The sequence below is a fragment of the Drosophila arizonae genome, chromosome 5 (genome assembly GCF_054131065.1).
Source record: "Drosophila arizonae isolate 15081-1271.41 chromosome 5, UAZ_ARI_1.0, whole genome shotgun sequence".
In the NCBI taxonomy this organism is placed as follows: Eukaryota; Metazoa; Arthropoda; class Insecta; order Diptera; family Drosophilidae; genus Drosophila; species Drosophila arizonae.
Genome location: NC_142925.1, coordinates 22,653,881 through 22,674,305, shown reverse-complemented (window position 1 = coordinate 22,674,305; position 20,425 = coordinate 22,653,881). Strand labels below are relative to the sequence as shown.

General features: G+C 38.8%; 1 protein-coding gene and 1 long non-coding RNA gene across 2 annotated transcripts; one reads left to right on the top strand and one right to left on the bottom strand.

The window, feature by feature from the left end:
- Positions 1–3,212: 3,212 nt before the first annotated feature.
- On the top strand, positions 3,213–4,196 carry LOC149268798 (uncharacterized). The gene is made up of 3 exons (XR_016270407.1): positions 3,213–3,410; positions 3,473–3,963; positions 4,025–4,196. It is a non-coding gene; the product is annotated as an uncharacterized LOC149268798 (long non-coding RNA).
- Positions 4,197–7,634: 3,438 nt separating this feature from the next.
- LOC108620296 (uncharacterized) lies at positions 7,635–13,669 on the bottom strand. The gene is made up of 3 exons (XM_089470956.1): positions 12,970–13,669; positions 8,283–8,485; positions 7,635–8,221 (listed from the first exon to the last, which is right to left on the bottom strand). The coding sequence occupies exons 1-3, from the start codon at positions 13,310–13,312 to the stop codon at positions 7,898–7,900; spliced, it is 870 nt and encodes a 289-aa protein (XP_089327082.1). The 5' UTR covers positions 13,313–13,669; the 3' UTR covers positions 7,635–7,897.
- Between the last annotated feature and the right edge of the window lie 6,756 nt (positions 13,670–20,425).

Below are 20,425 nucleotides of genomic sequence, written 5' to 3'. Positions count from 1 at the left end.
TAGATAAATTCATGAGATTTTACAATCGAAATATACATTTTTTATTTATATTTGTGTTTTATATAAAATATATTATTATATAATATCATTTACATCATATTTATTTATATTATAAATATACATTATAAATAATATAAAACAGAGGTTAGCTATTAATTTCGAACTGAGGTATTTATAATTTTTGCATTTATTATTTCTTATTTATTTATCTTATTTTTAAGCATTTATTTATTTATTTTTGTTTTTATTATTATTATAATTTTTTTGTTTATTTATTTATTTTAAGAAATGCGTGGAGGAAACCATGATTCGACTTAACTAATTGCATATAAAACAATTAATTAACGGATACATTGACCTTTAATTCTTTTATATCTACACATGAATAATAATTAATGTTTTTTTGTAATAATTAATGTTAATTTGTGTGTGTGTTTTTTTAACATTTGTGTATTGGACATCCAGACATGAGTATTGTTGTCAGTATGATTCTTATGATTAGTTTACTTTTTGTTGATAATTTAGATTATTATTTTATTATTGGATATAATATGCGAATAATTGTATTTATGTTGTCTATTGTAAATCCCATCGAAATGCCATTGTTCATTCAGCATGAGCTTTACTTAACTTACCTTGGGGTCGAATTTGAGAGTTTTCTTCGGGCATGCACTGGAACTCCCGTTTCACACTAACTTCTGGCTTCTCATTTTATGAAATTTTGAAAGCCGAGCTGCTGCCACTTGAATGTGAAAGCCAAGAATGCTGGCCAATACAATGAGCGACCTGACGGCCCTCAATGGCCAACGCCAGCGCCAACGGCAGCGTCGCGCAGCTTTCAATTGCACACAGCTGGGCGGAAAGGTCTCTAGCTGGATGTGGTCATCAATGCAGCTCGGAGTCAAGCGTGAGAGCATTCTGAATTCTGAACAGCTTGACTTGCATTTTGCCCTGTCCGCCACATAAATTCCAAAATAACAATATGGCAGGCATTCAGGCGCACAGCGAATCATAGTGAATGCGTTACGTACATACATATGTGTGTGTGCGTGTGTGCTTGTCCTGGACACGGATAAACTTTTGGCAGGCCACGGCAATAAGAGATGACAGGCCAAAAAGTTTTAATGACGCCGCCAAAGTCGTTGAACCAAACTTGCGTCTCTGCAGCCGGGCATCAATAAAAAGTCCCCAGCTGCATAAGTTTGCATAAGACACAACAGTTGAGTCCACTCAACTGTTCAGACTGCTTGCGGACAGCAAGCAAAAAAGTAAAAGAAGGAGAGAGAAAAGAATCAAAATGAAAATATGAAGCAGAAATGGCAAATCTATTTGCCATATTACAAGCCCAGTTGGAACCTGGCCAAAACACAAAGCCCAGCAAAAGCAGGCCAGATGCAGGCTGCAGGGATAATGCTGCACTCCTTTCGGCAAGTGCTCACACGTCTTCGGCTCGTTGTGCTCCTTATTGTTGTTATTTCCCCCTCTTGGCTTGAAACGAAAGTGGGGCAAAGTGAAAGTTCATCTTGGCCGTCGGCGGCTGCAGCAAAACTTTTATATTTTTTTCTCTCGCTTTAAATATGTTTGCGGATTGTTCATGAAAAGTTGCTTACTAAATGCACTCACACATACACTCCCACACACACACGCACACATATATATATATAGTGGCAGTGGCTGTTTTGTTTTCAAGTGCAAAACTTGACACCAACTTATGATGGAATTCCATTCCAAGCCACGCCAGCAATGCCGATGCCTAAAAGAAAGCATCCAACTAGTTAAAACTTGCGCCAGACAGCCACAAAAATGCGAAACACAAGACGAAAATTCAAGTAGAAAAGCACTTTTAGTTAATGCCAACTGTCTAATTCTCGCTTTCAAACTAACCAATTCTTAAAGACCAAAGAATTTAAATCATTTATATCATTTCATGTATACTAACTTGTTCTATGTCTATCTTTAAAAGAATACTCTAAGCAGGTAGAGCACTATTTGCCTTAAGTGCGAGCATCAAAGCAGAGTCTGAGCTGTAGCATGAACCGAAGCATTCACATTATTTATTATTTTCTTTTTTTTTTTTTGGCAAACGGACTAATATATCCAGAAAAAAAAAGCAATACAACAGGGCCTCTCCTGATGCATTGCATCGATTTAGAGCACGCTCTAATAATCGGCTTAATGAGTCACGAGAGAAACAGTGTCATAGCCTGGATAGCCATAGCCAAACTATGGCTAGTCCCTTATGAGGTCAACAAAACCGAATCAGTTCAATTTTAAGCGGCTCAAAATTTATAGTTAGTTAACTTTATTCACTTTGCTTAGTTGAAAATTTGAAACGGAGGCAGTTGCTTTAGTCTAGCATTCACTTTATTTAGCAAGCTTAAATTAGGTACAATAAATTGGAGTCAACTGGAAGAATCTAGCGGCCGTAGAAGCCACCGAAGCCGCCACCGGTGGACGCTGCAGAGGCAGAGGCACTGGCACTGCTGGCGCCACCGCCGTAGCCGCCATAGCCGCCGGGATAGCCGCCTCTGAAGCCGCCATAGCCGCCAGGAAAGCCGCCTCTGAAGCCGCCAAAGCCGCCGGGATAGCCTCCATAGCCGCCGTATCCGCCATAACCGAACTGCGGCAGCGCCTCCAGCACGCCAAAGAGCGCGATTATCACCACGAGGAAAACACTAACAGCTCGCATTGTGTGTGGGTCCGATCTCTAACGAATTTACTTGGAAATGTGCGTGTCCGCCTCGAGCGGTGGCCCATTTTATACAGAAGATCGGCTGAGAACTGGATGTGTGATTCAAACTTTATTCTAATTAACCGATTTAGGCCGCCTCTAAGAACCGGTCTGAGGTTAGGGTTTCGCTCTGCGTTGAAGCTGGCTTGTCTTTGGGAATCACAGTGTCTACTCTGCTTAGTTTGCCTTTTTATTATTTATTTATTATTTTTGTTGTTGCTCTTTTTTTTCATAATGAATTCAATTACGTTTTGCTCGTTTTTGTTTATCACATTCACAGGTGGCAAAAAAAAAAAAAAAAAAAAAAGAGCTTAGTTTGTAAACAAATGTTAATCAACCCATCAATCGGGTTTCTATACATTTCCAATTTCTATTCGGGGTGCTTTTTTTAGACGGGTTGACCATAATAAAGGTCAGATACACACTCGAGTGCAGTCATGGAAATATCTAAATATGTACATATGTCGAGCAGTAATTCATTTCATGTGCTAGCCTGACCCAAGTTTCAAATGTCAAATTCACTCATATGTAGATATTTGATGAATTGCTACGCATCAAATATACAGGACGCTAGGCTTACATTCCCTTTTGGAAACCTTAAACGACAAAATTTGCTGCTATGCATATCCCAGGTGCACTCATTTATTGTCCAGGCGTCTTCTCATCAGAATGGCTTCAGGTATGCACTGGAAATTATACGGAAGCGCTTGAGAACAAGTACTTGTCATTTGACATTTCTAGGAACGATCGGTATGCCATATATCGTTTAAGTTACGCTCCAAAAATCTATTTGATTATCTGTGGCTCGGAACTGTTTAATCACTGTGTTGGAGTCAATGTTGTCGATACCAAAACAATTAACTGCACCCACACAAATGGGTTTCAACGTAGCTTTTCCTTTTTCCGACCTTATATCGAATGCATTGATACTACGTTTGCGTTTACCAGCGATTTGTTTAGAAGTTGCACAACTGCGGGAACAATCAACAATACATTACTACCGAGGACAAATCCCATGCTCGAAAATGATTATACGGGGCTGATCTTTCCAGGCGTACTGAATGAATTTGCTATGAATAAGACACGCAACAAAGGAACTAACATTGATCAGAATATTTGGCTATTGGCTTTTGTGGCAGTATTTACGCTTATTGCAATCTTTCGAAGAATATTCTTGTAAAAATAATCGTTCACAAAAAGCTAATAAATAGTGGATTCACATACAAAGCCTGGTAAGCCAAATAAAGAAATGGTTTCAGCTGTCAAAATTATTTGCTCATCCCTCTTTTTTAGCCGATTGGATTAATTTCCCAACTTTTCCTCGTATGATTTGATTGTAGAGGAGCGTAATTCTATACATCGTTCAATTGACATGAATTTTGGCTCGAATTTGTTGTGTTTGAATTTCGCTTAACATTCCTAAAAATAAGAATTAGGCATAATAAAGAAGCATTTTAATTTTAAATGGGTTTCTTTTTATAACTATGTATATAGTTGGAAATTTGCACATATTGTCTAATTGAATGAAGTATCGTCGATTAGAATAGAGCCATGAGCTATATTTTTCAAGTCTTCCATATGATTTATAATGCTGACAGTATTGTCTCCGGCCGGATCACAACAGAGCTACGCAGAATTCGTCATCATTCGAGCACATGCTTGAGTACCACACAAATCTCATCACCCTCGTCATAGTATCTATGTATGTGTATGTGTGTTTAAGGAGCTGTCAAGAAGATTGCAACTGCAACTCAAACTGCGGCTGCGCTTCGGGTCGTCTTTCATCTGACAGAACAGAGGGCAATTGAAGTGCCTCCTGTTGTCTTACTCTGTCGGACTGTGTCAGCCCTATGTAGGAGCTCTCACTCGCTTTGATATATGCACATCTGTATGAATAATTGTTTTTTAACAGACCCTAAATTATCGTGCAATTACATAAATTGCGGGCACAGAGCCAACTAAACTGAGAGCTCCTCTGTTTATATAGTTTAGATACTGCATGGAAAGGTAATATGAGTATATCGCTTGCAATGTTATTCGGGCACTGATGATGTTGAATGTGGAGATAACTGAAGTTCATGTTCCTAAAATCTGAAGGAATTAACATTGATATCTAATACATATTTGATCTAAAAATCTAGCCATGGATAAAAAATCATATAAAACTAAAAAGATCAATTTTACAGAACAAATTAGACATCAATATTAGCTTGGCCGATGAGCGATGAAATGCATCGAGCAAGAGTACATAAAATTACCTTCCAGTACTCTAGGAGGTCAGTAAGCATTGTTTTAATATGGTATTAACAGATCTACCGTTAATGGGTACATTAGACCTAAGCCATTGCACCGAGAATAGCTCAACGTGATAATGTAGAAATTCACTCGCAGCTGAATTCGTCACCTAGTAGGAATAGGGATACAAGCGCCTTGTTGGAACTGGAATTTCTTGTACGACATTTGATTTCAACAAGCTACCACTCCCTCTCACTCTCCCAATCCCATATTTCTCATTCTGGCTGCATTTCTGCGGTCTTCTCTTACTCTCTATTTCAACTTACATTGTCAGGGTGCTGTTGCCTTGCAACATGTAGCATGTCAGCAAATGTCGTGGCTCGGTTAATTTGCCATCCCTTGGCGTGTCGCCTGCAACTATTTTGCCGCATCGCAATAAGGGACTAACGCATTTTTTTTGCCTCTGTGCTGCCTCTCAAGCCATATTGTCATTTGGTAAATATTGTAAAAATGTTGAGACTACACACACACAAACACTCACACACGCACACTCGTTCACACTGATTCCATTTCTCTTACACTTGCTCTTTATGCAAATTAGTTGCAGATAACGCTTACATACCAAATGTTAATTTGCATTTTTGTGGCCTGTCAGGCCGGCATGAGAAAGGAATTTTTATTTACATTTAAACTTTTTCATAGTACTTGTTAACCTTTTGTCTATTAAGCGAATGGCACAGAAGTGAATATCCCCACACTCGCCGAGGATACCCCCGGAATGTGGTTCTATTGTGGTTTGCTATTATAGGGCATACTTATTATACCCTGAACCCATTGAAGAAGGTAGATTCGATACTAGAAATAAAACTAACAAAATTGTAAGAATATACTCAATCTATCCTGCGTAGATCGGGTTAGCCTAGGCCAAGTTTTCAACGTTATAATCATAAGAGCCAACTTACAATTTCGATTCCACTTTCAAGTCCCATCCGAATCAAAATATTTAAAAATGTTTTCCGTAAGTAAAAACGAAATTTGCTCCTACATCTATGTACCAGATTGGGTGAAGTTCTGCTCTGATATTTATCCGGACGAGCTCGAACGAAAGTGGGGTGCATATGAGCTGAAAACAGGCAATCCTTATACCATATATGAATTAGCAACGTTGCCGAAGACCTATGTGATTATCTATGGCGAGACTTTTTACGAAAGCTGCTTGGGAGTAGATATTATCGATTACAGGACTTTTAATTGCCTTCGTGAAAATAATACGCTGACCGCCTTCAAATTTAAGCAATCCAGTATTGAATGTATTAATCATTCGTTTGATTTCACCGACGATCTGATCGCCAGCTGCATAGCTGCCAATGAGAAACAGAATATAGTGATCCCCAAAAACAAGGATTACATTACTCCATACATTAATGAATTTACGGGCCTGATCTTTCCCGGCGAATTGACTGAACACAGTGCAAATATGTCACACAACAAATGCTCAAGGGTTGATCAAAATATTTGGTTCATATTGTTTGTGGCTTTATTTTCGTTTATATTTATCCGTCGTGGAAAATTCTTGAACAAAAAACTCAAAGAGACGAATAAATACTCGGTAAAAAACGAGTAAAAATTGATTGACTTTACATAGATATGCATGTATATATATAAGTACCTACAAAGTAAATCGGGAGTCTAGCACATACGGTATTCAAGTAATTCTCAAGATGAGATATCGATAGGAAAGTAAGTATTCATTTAACATTTATAGATAGCTCCGTTAATACGAACAGTCAGACGGACATATGGACATGGCTTCATCAGCTCAGCTCCTCATCGTCCTGTACAAGAATATTTCTGTGTGCATTATGGGCTCATTCACGCCTCCTTCTCCCTCTTACGTTCAGTATTATAAAACCATATATGCCAAGGGTATGTGGTAGTCACGCATACCCGTATATAGAACACTCTTAGTTATTCATGTATGGAATCGTGTTGAGGCTTTATTGTATGATAAATTAGATGGTCTCATAGAGATTTGCATTAAATCCTTTGGGAAGTTTTGGCTCAGCTGCCATTGACTATAACTCTTGCTCTCTCTCCCTCTCTCTCTCTCTCTCTCTGCATACAAAGTAGAAAGTCATTTGAAACTTAATCTAAGTTACATAAATACCTTAATTTACCTGCTGTCTCAGACAGGTTTCAACACACTGTAGTTTCCATTCATTATGGCAATCTGTCTTTTTAATTGCGTTAGCCGCAAACCTAATGTACTTCAATGGGGATGTGGATTGGAAAAGTTTACCAGAGTCTTTTCCTTTTTGTTGCTCGACTTTAATTAAGTTTTATTATACAAATTTACACATGCGTATAAGACACACAAACACCCATACACACACACACACACATATATATATATATATATATGTAAGCGCACACATTTGAGTCTTGTAATCATAGATATGCATATGAACTTTTAATTAATTCATCTATCAAAGTATATAATTAAATCAGCGATGTTAATTTGGCAAACCTGTGACAGCTAAATAATTGAAAAGCCCGGAAAGTATTCATGATAGGGCAAAATATGCATAGTTAATGATTATAAATTGGCCTGGTTTTTTCCATAGAAATGTTTTTTTTTTTTTTTTTTACTCCCCCTTTGGCATTTATGTTTATGAATTTTTAACTGTGAAACGCAATTTAACTATAAGAAAATGTAAAATGAGCTCTGAGGTCGCGCGCCGCTGAGCTCATTCAGATCAAATTAGAATCCGATTAATTTAGCATATTTTATTAAAAGCTCTACTATATAAATATATATATACATATATATTTATATTTATATATTAGTCAGGTATAAATTTCGTATAAATAATATTATAATAATGCAATTGTGCTAATTGAAATACAGATGAGTTTCGCCTCCATCGCACATCAGAGCGAGGGATACGCATTCTTCGCGTAGTTCACACAGTAGTTGGGCGCCCCGAAGAAGGAGCAGACGCCATTGGCACTGCTTGGGTTCGCGCCGAATCCTCCATAGCAATTGGAATAGTTCTGGCAGGAGCGCAGCTCAAGTGGTGCAAAGTTCAGGGCGTATGCTCCGGGTGGGGCACTGTGCGTCAAATTGGGGTACTTGTGCATATTGTTGGGCACCGGAGCCGGCACCAGCTGCGTCGACGTGTCCAAGAGCGGACGACCGAGGCTGACGCTGCGCTCGTTGCGCCGAAATTTGGCACGACGATTCTGGAACCAGACCTGAGGTGGATTGGAGCTTACAAAGGGTTCATATGGTTGGCTAAGCTAACCCGTGGCTTACCTGCACTCGTGCCTCGCTCAGATGCACCTTGGTGGCCAGTTCCTCGCGTACAAATGCATCCGGATAATGGGTGCGCTCGAAGACCTTCTCCAGGGCTGTGAGCTGAGCTGAGCTGAAGGTGGTGCGATTGCGACGCGGCTTCCTGGAATGCCCCGAGTTGAGATTGTTGGGGTAATCTACGGCACCGCCGCCGCCAACGCCGCCTACAACGACAAGGAGAGCGAGAACGGAAGACAATTATAGAACAATTAATAAGAAAATCTTTGGCTTTTATTGAGATTCGTGGAAGCCCCATAAATAATCGATTAGAGCCCGGACATATACTATTAATTTGTCAGCCGAAGAATTTTCGGGCGCACTTTTATGTTTCTCAACACATTAAATTTTGCATTCCCGTTGATCCTTTCGCTGGCGCTGTACGGGAGGGTCATAAACATTTGGCATGGGTCATAAAATATATTTGTATACATGCATATTTATATGAGTGAGTGTATGTATATTTCAACATGCTCGGGCAGCTGTCTACTAATTTTAGGTGGCAAGCCGACGTACACAACAAACGCCACAAATTTACGATCTATTAATTAAACCGAAATTGTGACATTAAGCGAACAGCTACTTTCACTAATTGATTTCAGACGAAAGACAAAGATGATAAAAAAAAAGAACAAGAGCTGAATAGAATATGCAGAGTGTATGCATAAATAAAATCATTTCGTATGCAAAAGAATTTGCAGATAACCAAATCGTGCTTCCATAACACTCTAAACATTTTATAATGGGCTTATAACAGTCAATAGAAGGCAATATGTAAAAAAGGAACTTTAATTGCAAATGAATCTCAACCGTGTAACTGTATTAGTTTGCTCAAGTTTGTCTGCGGATTCTACTGTATTGTCTAAAAATAAATGAAGCTTTACAAATAATATTTTAGGTATATTATTTAAAATTTTTTGCTCCATTGAAATCATTATGATTGTTATTTTTAATGCAAATGATAATATTTAATATTCTAATTAAAAGTAAATTTAAAATGTAATGTATTAGCAGTCAAGGCACTTGACTGGAGTATTTTATTTATAATAAGAATGCTATTCAAATTTACCTTAAATTTTGTTTATCAAAATCTCTCATATATTATCGAGAATTCTATAAATCTTTCTAATATGATTAAATGTAATTTAAACTTAGGCTATTTCTTCTTGTAGAAATCTTTTTAAAATTCCAGGGTTTATGGAAAACAAATAACATTAAGGAATATTCAATTTAAATGAATAAAAAATTTAGAAGCCTAACTAACACGGTTTGCCTTACTCACTTCAAGTGGACGCATTCAATATGCTTATATGTAAGATGGGGTTATTTCCTAGTAACTGTTTCAAATTTCATACTCAAAAAGAAACTGACGAAAAGTGGATTATGTTTATACACACAGTTGGACATTCAAGTGGACTGGAGGACCCTAATCCAGATGTATACATTTGTGTATACAACTAAAAACAGGCTGAGCTACTAAATACCTTCAAAATGGATAAGTAAATTGAGATTAACAAGTGAAAAATATGCTCTAAGTATTTGAAAAGAATAATTCAACTTATCAAGAGAAATAAAATATTTCTAATATAGACAACAAATGCAATTATTTATTCAATTTATTTCATTTTAAAAGAGTTAGTATCATTTATGTATTATTGTTGTTCATTGTTCATTACATATTGTTCGCTCAATAATAAACTTTTCCTATATTCTAATAAGTAGATTTATTTTCGATATATTGAGTAACATTGGAAAACTTTGTAAATTAAATTTTTTCGTTCATATTAGTATTTTTGTTACGATCTGTTATAAAAGTTAATAAATAGTATCTCTTATTTAAATATCAATACAAAATTTATAAGATTCTATATTTAAATTTTAATAAAAACCATATTGCTCTTTTAACAATATATTTTTAACTTATAAAAAATAAGGACAGTCGTATAGAATATACGTTTTTTTTTTTTTTATAATTGAACTAGAGATTCCGCACTAATATTCTTTTAAGGAATTCTTGGTAGTATAGCATATAATGGAATATAAAATTCTTTACATTCACATAGCCATGTTTTCAGCTATGTTTGAATGAAAATCATGTTATGTATTGCAGTATGCGATGTTTAGCTGGTAAATGATAAATTTGAATTGAAATGAGCTGAAAATTTATGATATTATGCGCACGCATGAAAGGCAAATATATGTTGATATCTACACACATATATATAAATATATATATGCTTATACATACAAGTAGATATAGTTATGCATGTGATTTATTTGGGTAGCTGCAACTACAGCTCATGCATGACATCTAGGTGCCATATGTGGGCGACATTCGCTCATTTATGCCGCCGCCAATTGCACAACCAAATGGATGACAGCCTCATCTTTGTGTGCATATTTCTTTTTCATTTTTCATTTTTCATTTTCTTTTTTTCGTTTTCCATTGCTGCTGTGCGAAAAAGCTAAGGAGCGCACGGGCGCTGGCGTGGCTCTGTCTCCGGCTCCTGCTCCGGCTCCGGGTTGTCTCCTGGCCTGGTTTTAGGCCCGTGCTGTTGTCAGCGGTATAATTTGCTATGAAATATACGCAGCTCATTGTCACTGCTGGCAATGGCAATGCTATCAGGAGTCAACTCTCAATCGTTGGCCACGCACACAGTTGCTGTGCCTCTTTGCTTTCCCCCTTTCAGCTGCATTTCCGACTGCAGACAACACTTCAACAATGTCAACATGACAAAACGTAATCAAAGCTGACATGATATTCCCTCAGAGGCCGCATGCCTTTGAACAACCGAAGCGCCAAAGAGCGCAGCCCAACGACTATATTTTCCAAGTGGAGCATAAAACGACCAGCCACATCCCAGCCAGTCGCAGTCGCCGTTGCCGTTGCCGCTACCGTTGCTGCTGCAGTTGCTGCTGCAGTTGCAGTTGCAGTTGCAGTTTCAGTTGCAGCCCCTATCCCACGTTCACTGTAAATGGCTGAGACCAGAGGCGTGTGTGTTTATTTTTATCATTGCTCGGATTGTAACATGTGCCCGTCTTCAGTTCGGCTCTCTTTCCCTAGCCATGCCCATGCCCATGTCTATGCCTATCCACAAATCTGATTGAGGTTTCCCTTTCGATTTGGAGTTTTCGTGCTTTGCTTTTTTATTTTATTTTATTTTATTAAGCCACAACTGTTTTTTATCGCTGCTTGCCCGATTCGCTGGCAATTCAAATTAAACAGCTCGTCTTCCCACTCCTCCCCTGGGACCTGGTGCGGCACTGCAGTTGCTCTTATGGAGCGCCTGGCCTGATCTACGATGCCATCCCGCGGACAGCTCCGCTGACAAATTGAGACAAATGGCGTGGGTAAAAGATTTGGTTGGGTTAAGGAAAAAAAAGAAGCTGAATCTGACTACACGGAATGTATAGCCCGATGATTACCACCCTGAAGCAGACGTGTGGCATGTCGAAATGATAAACAACAAAATGCCTTTAAACTACCTTAAGTGAATAGCAGGGATTAACAAATGAAAGCCCATTTAAGTATAATTTTATCATCATTTGCAAATTCAAAGCAGCTTATCGAATATATTGGAGTGATGAATTATAAAATACATATGATTGTTGATATTAATTTATGCGATAAATCCATAAATTATTAAATTTTTATCATTTATGGTATAATAATAATAAATCATAAAGATGCAACGGATGCTGAGCCTTTTTACTTTGTTTTATACATATATTTATATATAATTTATAATTAATTATATATAATTTTTGAAATTGATCTTTAATATAAATATTGAGTTGATTTTGAAGCGATTATACAAATCAATAAAATATTTATTTGAGCAACTTTTATTTCTAAAAAAATAAACATTTTTTTTTGAATATAACTATTGAAAAATCAATGTAGATTATGTATTTTTTGAAAGTTATTCTAATATATAAAAATATATATATATTTCTATATATCTTAAATATATATATTATTCTATATATTTAAAAGACAATTATATACACAATTTATATTTATCTTCAAAATGATACTAATATCTATATTTGCAATACAAAAATATCTTTTTAAATACGTTTATTAAACATTTTAATAATTTTTTATATTGGAACTATATATTCAAAACAACAAACCTTGTCAATAATTTCACTTATATGTTATAAAATTTTCAAAGGGTAGGAAATTTGAAATATTTATACAATGTTATTATAATAAAATGTTGTAAATAAATATAAAAAATCTTGGCAAAAACTTAAAATTCTTAAGGAAAATAAAAAAAAATATTATAATTCATATTAAATTTGTATTTTTGCTGTTACAATTAGTTTTATATTTGACAAAAAAAAAAAAAAAAAAACAATTATTATACGTCTGTCAAAAAAAACGTAATTATGTGGAGTGCAGGATCTATCCCAAATGTATCGTAAAAATATATATTTTTGATACATAATTAGGCTGTTATAACTAGAAAATCTCACATATAGGCGAGTCTCTTGAGAGTGTTAATTAAATTAAGAAATTATCTCAAATGTATTAAAAGTCGCATTTGAAACGAATCGCATTTTGATTATATTGCTGTGACTGATGCGTATGTGATCCCAATTATTATTTAATAATAATATAATAATATAATAGAGTCTAACTTACCAAAGTTATTGGCCAGCTCCATGGATAACTTGCTCTTGGCAAACGCATCCTGTTTCAGTTCGATGAGATTGTCCACGGAGAAGCGATGCATTTTGTCCAGCTCTCGGCGATTTGCAATTTCCTTATCCTTGACGTAGGCGGCCTGATGCAGTTTCTCATCCAGCTCCAGGGGCGGGGCGGGCGGCGCGGCATACGTCGCCTCGCTGGATGCCAAGGTGTGAGCTGGCCCGGAACCGGGTCCGGATGCATTGGACGTCGCCGACGGCATTGTCGAGGCGGCATAATAGAAATTGCCGGCACCATCGACGGGTATGGAATGCAGCTGCTGCTGATAGTTTAACATGGCTGGCGAATTGAATTGAGATTCTTGTGCAAACCACTTGGTCAATCACTGTTTTCCCTAATTGGGCAATTGTTAATAATGGCGATGATGGGGGCAATGGTGACGATGGCGATGGCGATGCGAGGAAAAGGGCAGAGAAACAGACAATTCAATTGGGCGTGCGAATTGTGCGTTAAAATTCTTCATTTGTCTTTCTAATTGGATGCTGATTGAATTAATTTATTTTGTTTTCTCACTGCGCGGCTGCATCTGCTGCTTCTGGGGGCATCCTGCGCGAACTTAGTTAATTAGATTAGCACACAACACATAAACGAGTTAATTACGATAATTGTCGCGACGATACTAAACCGTGCCAAAGTCGTGTGCCCACTGAAATTAGCCTCAAGATGCGAGCCGCCTCAACATATCCACATTCATCCACACACACACACACACCCAAACACACACATGTTGCCACTCTCCTCGGGCTGCTCACCCTGCTCACTCTTCTCAAGTGCGTTTGCTCTCGTTCTCTCGCGATCGCTAATTATAGCAGCCCGGCTGCCATTGGCCGATCGCAGCGAGATCGACGCCTGCCGCCGACATTTTGAGTGGGCGTTGCCGCTCGGCGAACGGAAAAACTCGAATGAAATACGAGGTGAAAAGTAGCAACAAGTTCGGCCCATTTAAGTGGCAATAAATACCAATTAGTGGTCGCGTAATGCTCGAGTTCCAATTGTCCTTGCTGGGCATCTGCTGTTGTCGTTGTTGTTGTTGGTGTTGTCGTTGTCGTTGTTGTTGTTGGTGTTTGTGTTCCATTTTCACAGGATGCGTTGCATCATGTTCTTGAGTTGCATGCAGCGCATAAATCTTGGCACGCACAATGTTTGTCATCCTTGTTAGCTAATTTCCATAACCACAACATGATGTTAATGTTTCGAGCCATTGCCAGGCATCGCCCGGCTGCATATGCGACAAGCAGCGAAACGGGGGCAAGGATGCATGCCTGCCTGCGGCAAGGGCGTGCAGCGTGGGCGGAACTGTCAGTTAAGTGCAGTGCGCGACTGCTGCAGTTGCTGTTGTTGCTGCTCAATTGCAGTTGCAGTTGCCGTCGGTGCATCCCTATTTGCTGGCTGATAATTGATTCCCTTGATCTGTGATAGAAACCAGAGCCGAGAGCAGGTGAATTTGGTCTATCTCATGCTGAATGGAGTAAGGGGAAGTTAGCCAAGAGTCAACTCCTTAGCACACATTTGCTCATTAGGAGCCGCCAGCCAGCTATCTGCTGAAATTATAATATTTCTGACAAGCCAACTCTCGTGCCCTCAAATTGAGCTGTCACAGAAGTTTATCCAAAGTACTTGACACTCTACTGCGGCCTGGGCTCAGGCTCTGGCTCTAGCGCTGGCGCTGGCGTTGGCTGTGGTCCTGGGTTTGGCTTTACAAATTATCTCACGTTTTCGTGTTCAAAGTTCTTGAGAAATGTTGCGGTGTGTATTTTTAATAAAACTTCAAACTTTTGCGCTACTTGCTACGCTCGCGTGCAACTGAAAGCAGCTGGGCGTGGCTTTGCGCTGGTAATACGTCTTACCTGCAAGGCGCACACACATGCACACATGCGCGCATACACGAAAAACAAAGCAGCTGGAATTCTTCTGGCAAGTTGGAAACTTGAGCAGACAGTTTTAATGTTGTCAGATAGCAGAAAGTAACTGCACTTGGCGTGGTCCGAGCTAAACATGGGTTGGCCGGAATGCCTCCAACAACGGACAGGCATCTCAATAATACAGCCGGAATGCTCATCATGTGGAATTATATGTGGGGCACTAAAAAAAAACAATAGAGGAGAATAGGGAAATTCTATTTAAATTTATGCATGCATATGTAAATATATATATGTGAAGAACTGTGGTTCTATTTTGTGGCTGCTCCCAAAAGTATGCAATAAATAAATATTTTCCAGGAGAAGAAAATTCCATTTGTGCCGTTGGCTGTTTAAAGTGAGCAGACTTTCCAGTATTCAATGCACTTTTGTTTGGCTCAATAAAAAGGAAAACAATTTAGGGCATTTGCCAAAACTTCTGTTTGCATCATTTGCCATTTCACATTTCGCATTTCACAAGTCTGCGCTTGTTTCGAAATTTCCATAAATACGCCATTATGTAGAGAGAGATGAGCGGGAGGGGATTGGCATCGTGACCAAAACCGCATTGTGGTGTATTTCGTGTTATGCGGTTATGGGGCATGCAACATGGCAAAAATAAATTGCAATTCACGAACTGCAACTGCATGTGCCTGTGCATGTGCATGTGCATGTGTGAGATGTGAGATGTGTGACAACAGATACGAGGACGAGAGTCATGCAACACGTGGGGCCGCCCCCTGGTCAAATGCTAATTAAAAACCCGGGCGAGAGCGAGCGAGATGGCAGCAGCAGAGGGTGTTACTTAACACTGACGACAATAACCAAAAACCAATACCAATGCCAATGCCAGCCCCAATACCAATACCAATAGCAATCTCAATATAACCGCATGACGACATCGATTTGCATAAAATTAAACAAAGTGGCACATTTTCAATTTTGTTCTCTTGGAATCACAGCAGCAAAGGAATCCAAGCGATAAATATTCAATGCCTGTTGACGGACTCTGGCAGATGTTGGGGAACATAGCACAAGCAGGCGCAGAAGGAGCAGCAGCAGGAGCTGCTGAAGAAGAACCAAAGGTCCTCCAGCCTGTGGCCCATAAATGTCCAGCTCCAGCTGCCCGCTCTGCATTTATAAATTATGCAAGCGATTTTTAAATTGAACTCTGTTTTGGCTCAGCTTTGCTCATTTCAGCCTGCTCAGATGGAAGACAGCCAGCGGGCATTGCACAGCCTCAAAGTACTCTATTTAGTAGATGAAAACATGTTTTTTTATTTATTAAGTTTTTTTTTTTTTTTAAATAGAGAAAAATATAATTAACTAAATAAAAATAATAAAAAATATAATTTGTATATTATTTTTTATTTTTAATAATAAGAATATACAACTTTATTTATATATTATTTATATTTTTTATTTATTTTCATTCTTTTTCAATCTACCACATGTCATTATTATTATTATTACATATAATTTTTTTTATTAAAGATTTTTACATTTAAGAAAAATAATAAGTTATTATTAGTAACTGATCACGTTACAAGTATATTACTTCAAATATTTAACAATATAATCAAGTATTATAGGAAAGATCTTCATCGGATATCTAATGGTTGGCGCCTTTTGAGTTCTTTATTTCCTGGCTTGATAATTACGTGTTTCAGTTGAACTTGTGCTAATACTAGGCTGATGACTAAACCGTTATCTACACCTTAAGCCACATAAAGCATAACATCTCACACCCTATGAACTCTTGGGCTATCATTTACGATGCCATGTGCTACCATTTTAGATGCAGCTTAATGAAATACACATTAAAATTCCCCCACTAATATTAAAAATAGAAATTGGCTTTTATTCCACAAACTGCTCTGCCTAATATGCCCACACGACATATGGGTTACAGGGTATAAGTCTCTAGCTAAAAGGCTTGCTGATGACCCAACTCACAAGGAACTATACGATACCTGTGTGTGTGTGTGAGTGCGTGTGTGCGCCTAACGAAGTCTAATGTGGCCGGTGTGTCAGTGGGCGTGGCACACTCTTAACTTGCTTTTAAAACTTGCTTCCTCCGTGGGGACTGAAATATTCATGCGTTTCATATAGTTGCGCTCGGGCCTATGTCACAATAAAAGTCAAAAAGCTTTTCGTGCCGTAATTGATGTAAATCCCCGCACCGTCAAAAAGCAGCGCATGATGATGCAGCTGCAGGCCGACAGGGGGCGCTACAGTGTATGTATGCACATGTAATTGATTTTCTGTTTACGCAACTCCCAACTGCTTGGCGTGTGTGTGTCAGTGTGTGTGTGTGTGTGTGTGTGTGTGTGTGTGTGTGTGTGTGTGTGTATGTTTATGTGTGTGTGTGTGTGTGTGTGTATGTGTTTGTGGTATGTCAAACAGCACGCATCCTGTGTGCTGCTTCCGGTTATTTCTTGTTATTATATTTCATTGCCTGCTACAGAGGCGGCATTCGCATTGCGAGAAACAAAAAGAAAATGAAAATGAAAACGAAAACGAAGCAAATTTTCGCAGAGTAAGTTTTCCGTTCGAAATGAGATGGTGCGAATGATGGATCGAGGGGCGCTGCTCGCCCGGCGGGGCATATGCCAACACTTGTTTTCTGTTAAGTGATTTAGGCAAAAGTTTTCACCCTTCGCTACCCGCTGGCTGCTGTCAGGCAGCGTTTCGTTTGGCATTCGTGTTTGGCATTTTGGTTAGACGACACGCTCGACAAGAGCATTGAACAGGAGATGGGGTGTGAGGCGGGGCTATGCGGTGTGTAGCTGTTTTTTGAAATATCGGAAATGTTTTACAAAACTTTTGCCAGCTATAAGTTGGCTCACTGAATAGCTGCCACATAATCGGCGTCAAGTGAAATTCATTTTCTTGACAAACAACATGAACTTCAAAGACCACGTTCCCAATTTCCCCGTCGCCCGCCCCTGGCCGCTCGCCACCTATACACCCCCTGCCCGGGTCGGCCCAGTTCCACGCGCTCATTGCTGTCTCTTCCGACAAGGAAATTGAAATGCTACGTGTGTGTGCAACATTTACACCTGGCGGGCCGCGGCCTGGCTTAGCCTATTAATTGTGGCTGCAAATTGATTTAACCGCCAAATTACAGTTAGTTGTTGTACGTGCAGCAGTCCTTTAATCCCCTGAGTATGATATTGTAAAATAATTGATCACAATTCGATGTTCATGCGATTAATTGTCTGCAAATATGTTAGCAAGCGAGAAAACACAATTGAATCTCTGCTGCTGCTGTTGCTGCTGTTGCTATTGTCATGTCATTAGTTGATTGCGAATTTCCAATCAATTTGTTTCTTATATGCTCTACTCTGTGCCATACTCCATATGGCATGCAGTGCGCAGAGGGGGGAGCTCGATATTGGTTGAAATATTTCAAAATATGCATTTGTGGACAGGGTATCATCGACTACCTACTCCTTTCGCTGGCCCTCCCCCTCCCACGGCAGCTTTTTTGTCAGCTCAGTCAGCTGCAAAGTCAGCTCCATTTAAATTTCGCTCACGTTTGCTGGCGGATGAACTGCAGAAAAGAAAGCAACGCGAATGGAAAAATCAACGGATACGGATGTGAGGTTCCCAAGCCCGAGACTCTGGCTGGCGCCGTCGCCTGCAATCAGATGCAATTAGAGCGTCAGAAAGCAAAACATTCAACCGTAGCTGAAATGACACTGAAATTCAATTTACAATAACAAGTAAAACAAAAGAGAAACAGAGAAAAAGTAAAAGAAAAAGGAACAGCAAACAAAACTGAAAAAGTGCAAGTGATTTTTAGTTAGTTTTTATTTCAGCTCCCATTCGGGTCAAGTATTCGGATGAGTGAGTGATTGAAGGCGAGGCCGAGATATTGCTCAGACGAGATGAGTGCGTTGACAATATGCAATCATCTTAATGTGCAGCATTTCACGTGATTAATTTCACTTTATTGACTTCACATTCGAGTGAAGTGCGCCCAAATGCCCGAATATGCCGAGCCTTTTCAGTTTGCTCCATGGCCCACTTGGCTGCCAGCTGAACTGATTCCGAGTCATGCTTGAATTATGCCTCAAGTGTGCCGGACTAAGATATTTATGGCAAACAAGCCTTGGCTTTGTCTCTACTTTCACTCGAGTTCACTCAAGACCAAATGAATTTCAATTTGATTTATTAAAGAATAAATAAAGAGTTTATTAAATTGCAATTTTCATATGTCTAAAGGCAATTTTTAAATTAATTTATAAAGCTGTTCTTTGAACATGGCAAAGAACATAATTTTATATGCTTGAAAATTATTTCTCAGAAAGCTACATGAATATATAAGAAATATTCACTTTTATAAAATAGTATACGGTTTCTCTTCCTAGAAAATAACACAAAGAAAGTGAATATAAAAATGTATACATAAAAATATATACATACAAAGCAGGCGCATTTCGATATTTACTAATTTTTTCATCAATTTTTTCCTCATTTTACAGTATCATAATTTACTAACTGCTCTCTATGTATGGATAATGTAGGATAATATGCAGTAAAATAATTGTTCATCTCGGTCTAGTAGTTTTGGAATCTTTTGAATACCAAGAAACCATCAATTCCTTCTGTATATAATATCTACTAGGCATTACAGTAATCGCAACTGTATTTTACAGTCTAGCGAATACAAGAAAATAGAATGGTCTAGATCAAACACCAAATTTGCAACTCTCCAACTGGAGTCCTTGGCTCTTTCTGCTCTTCTTCTTCGTTTTCTATCTGAAGGGCACTTATATTACTTTATATGTAGACATCTCGTTCCTCTACTCAGTTGCTCTCCCTCTATTCAGACAGCAGCGGTTCAGTAATTGTTGAGCTTTGCTTGGACAGGCGTTACTCTAGCTCGTCTCATTTACAGTTAAAAGAGTGTCTTAAGACATCCTCTGCGATTGCATTTGCATCCGCTGCTGCTGGCATTGAAATTGAAGTTAACGTTGGCATCGACGTTATTATTGTGTGCCCACACAGATCCGTGCTAGGCAACCGTCCCACACACTAATGAGTGGGCGTGTCAGCATTACCCAATACAAACGTGCATACATACATACATACACATATACGTATGCAAATATCTCATACATACTTTAACCAGCTCAGAAGGGCATAAATCAAAATGCTGCAACTTTGTTGTAGCCAGGGAGTTTTTGGTCGGGGAGTGTTTCGTGTGCTGCTGCGCTTAGTGAAACTCATGCCCACCATGGATTAGGCCAGGATGATATACGTTTCGCGCGCGTGAGCAGATTCCGCATCCAGCTTTGCGCCATAAAGGCAGCGGTAAAGGCAAAGGTAAAGGTATTTCCCGCCCGCCCTCGCCGCCCACCTTTTTATGACAAGCTGTCCTCCATTGCCGTTCCGGCGAGGGCACTCGCTGGCGTTGATTGTGTGACGCCAGTGCCGCATAAAGTCAGCGCCAGGTGGCGCCAATCTCAATGTGGGTTGCTGCC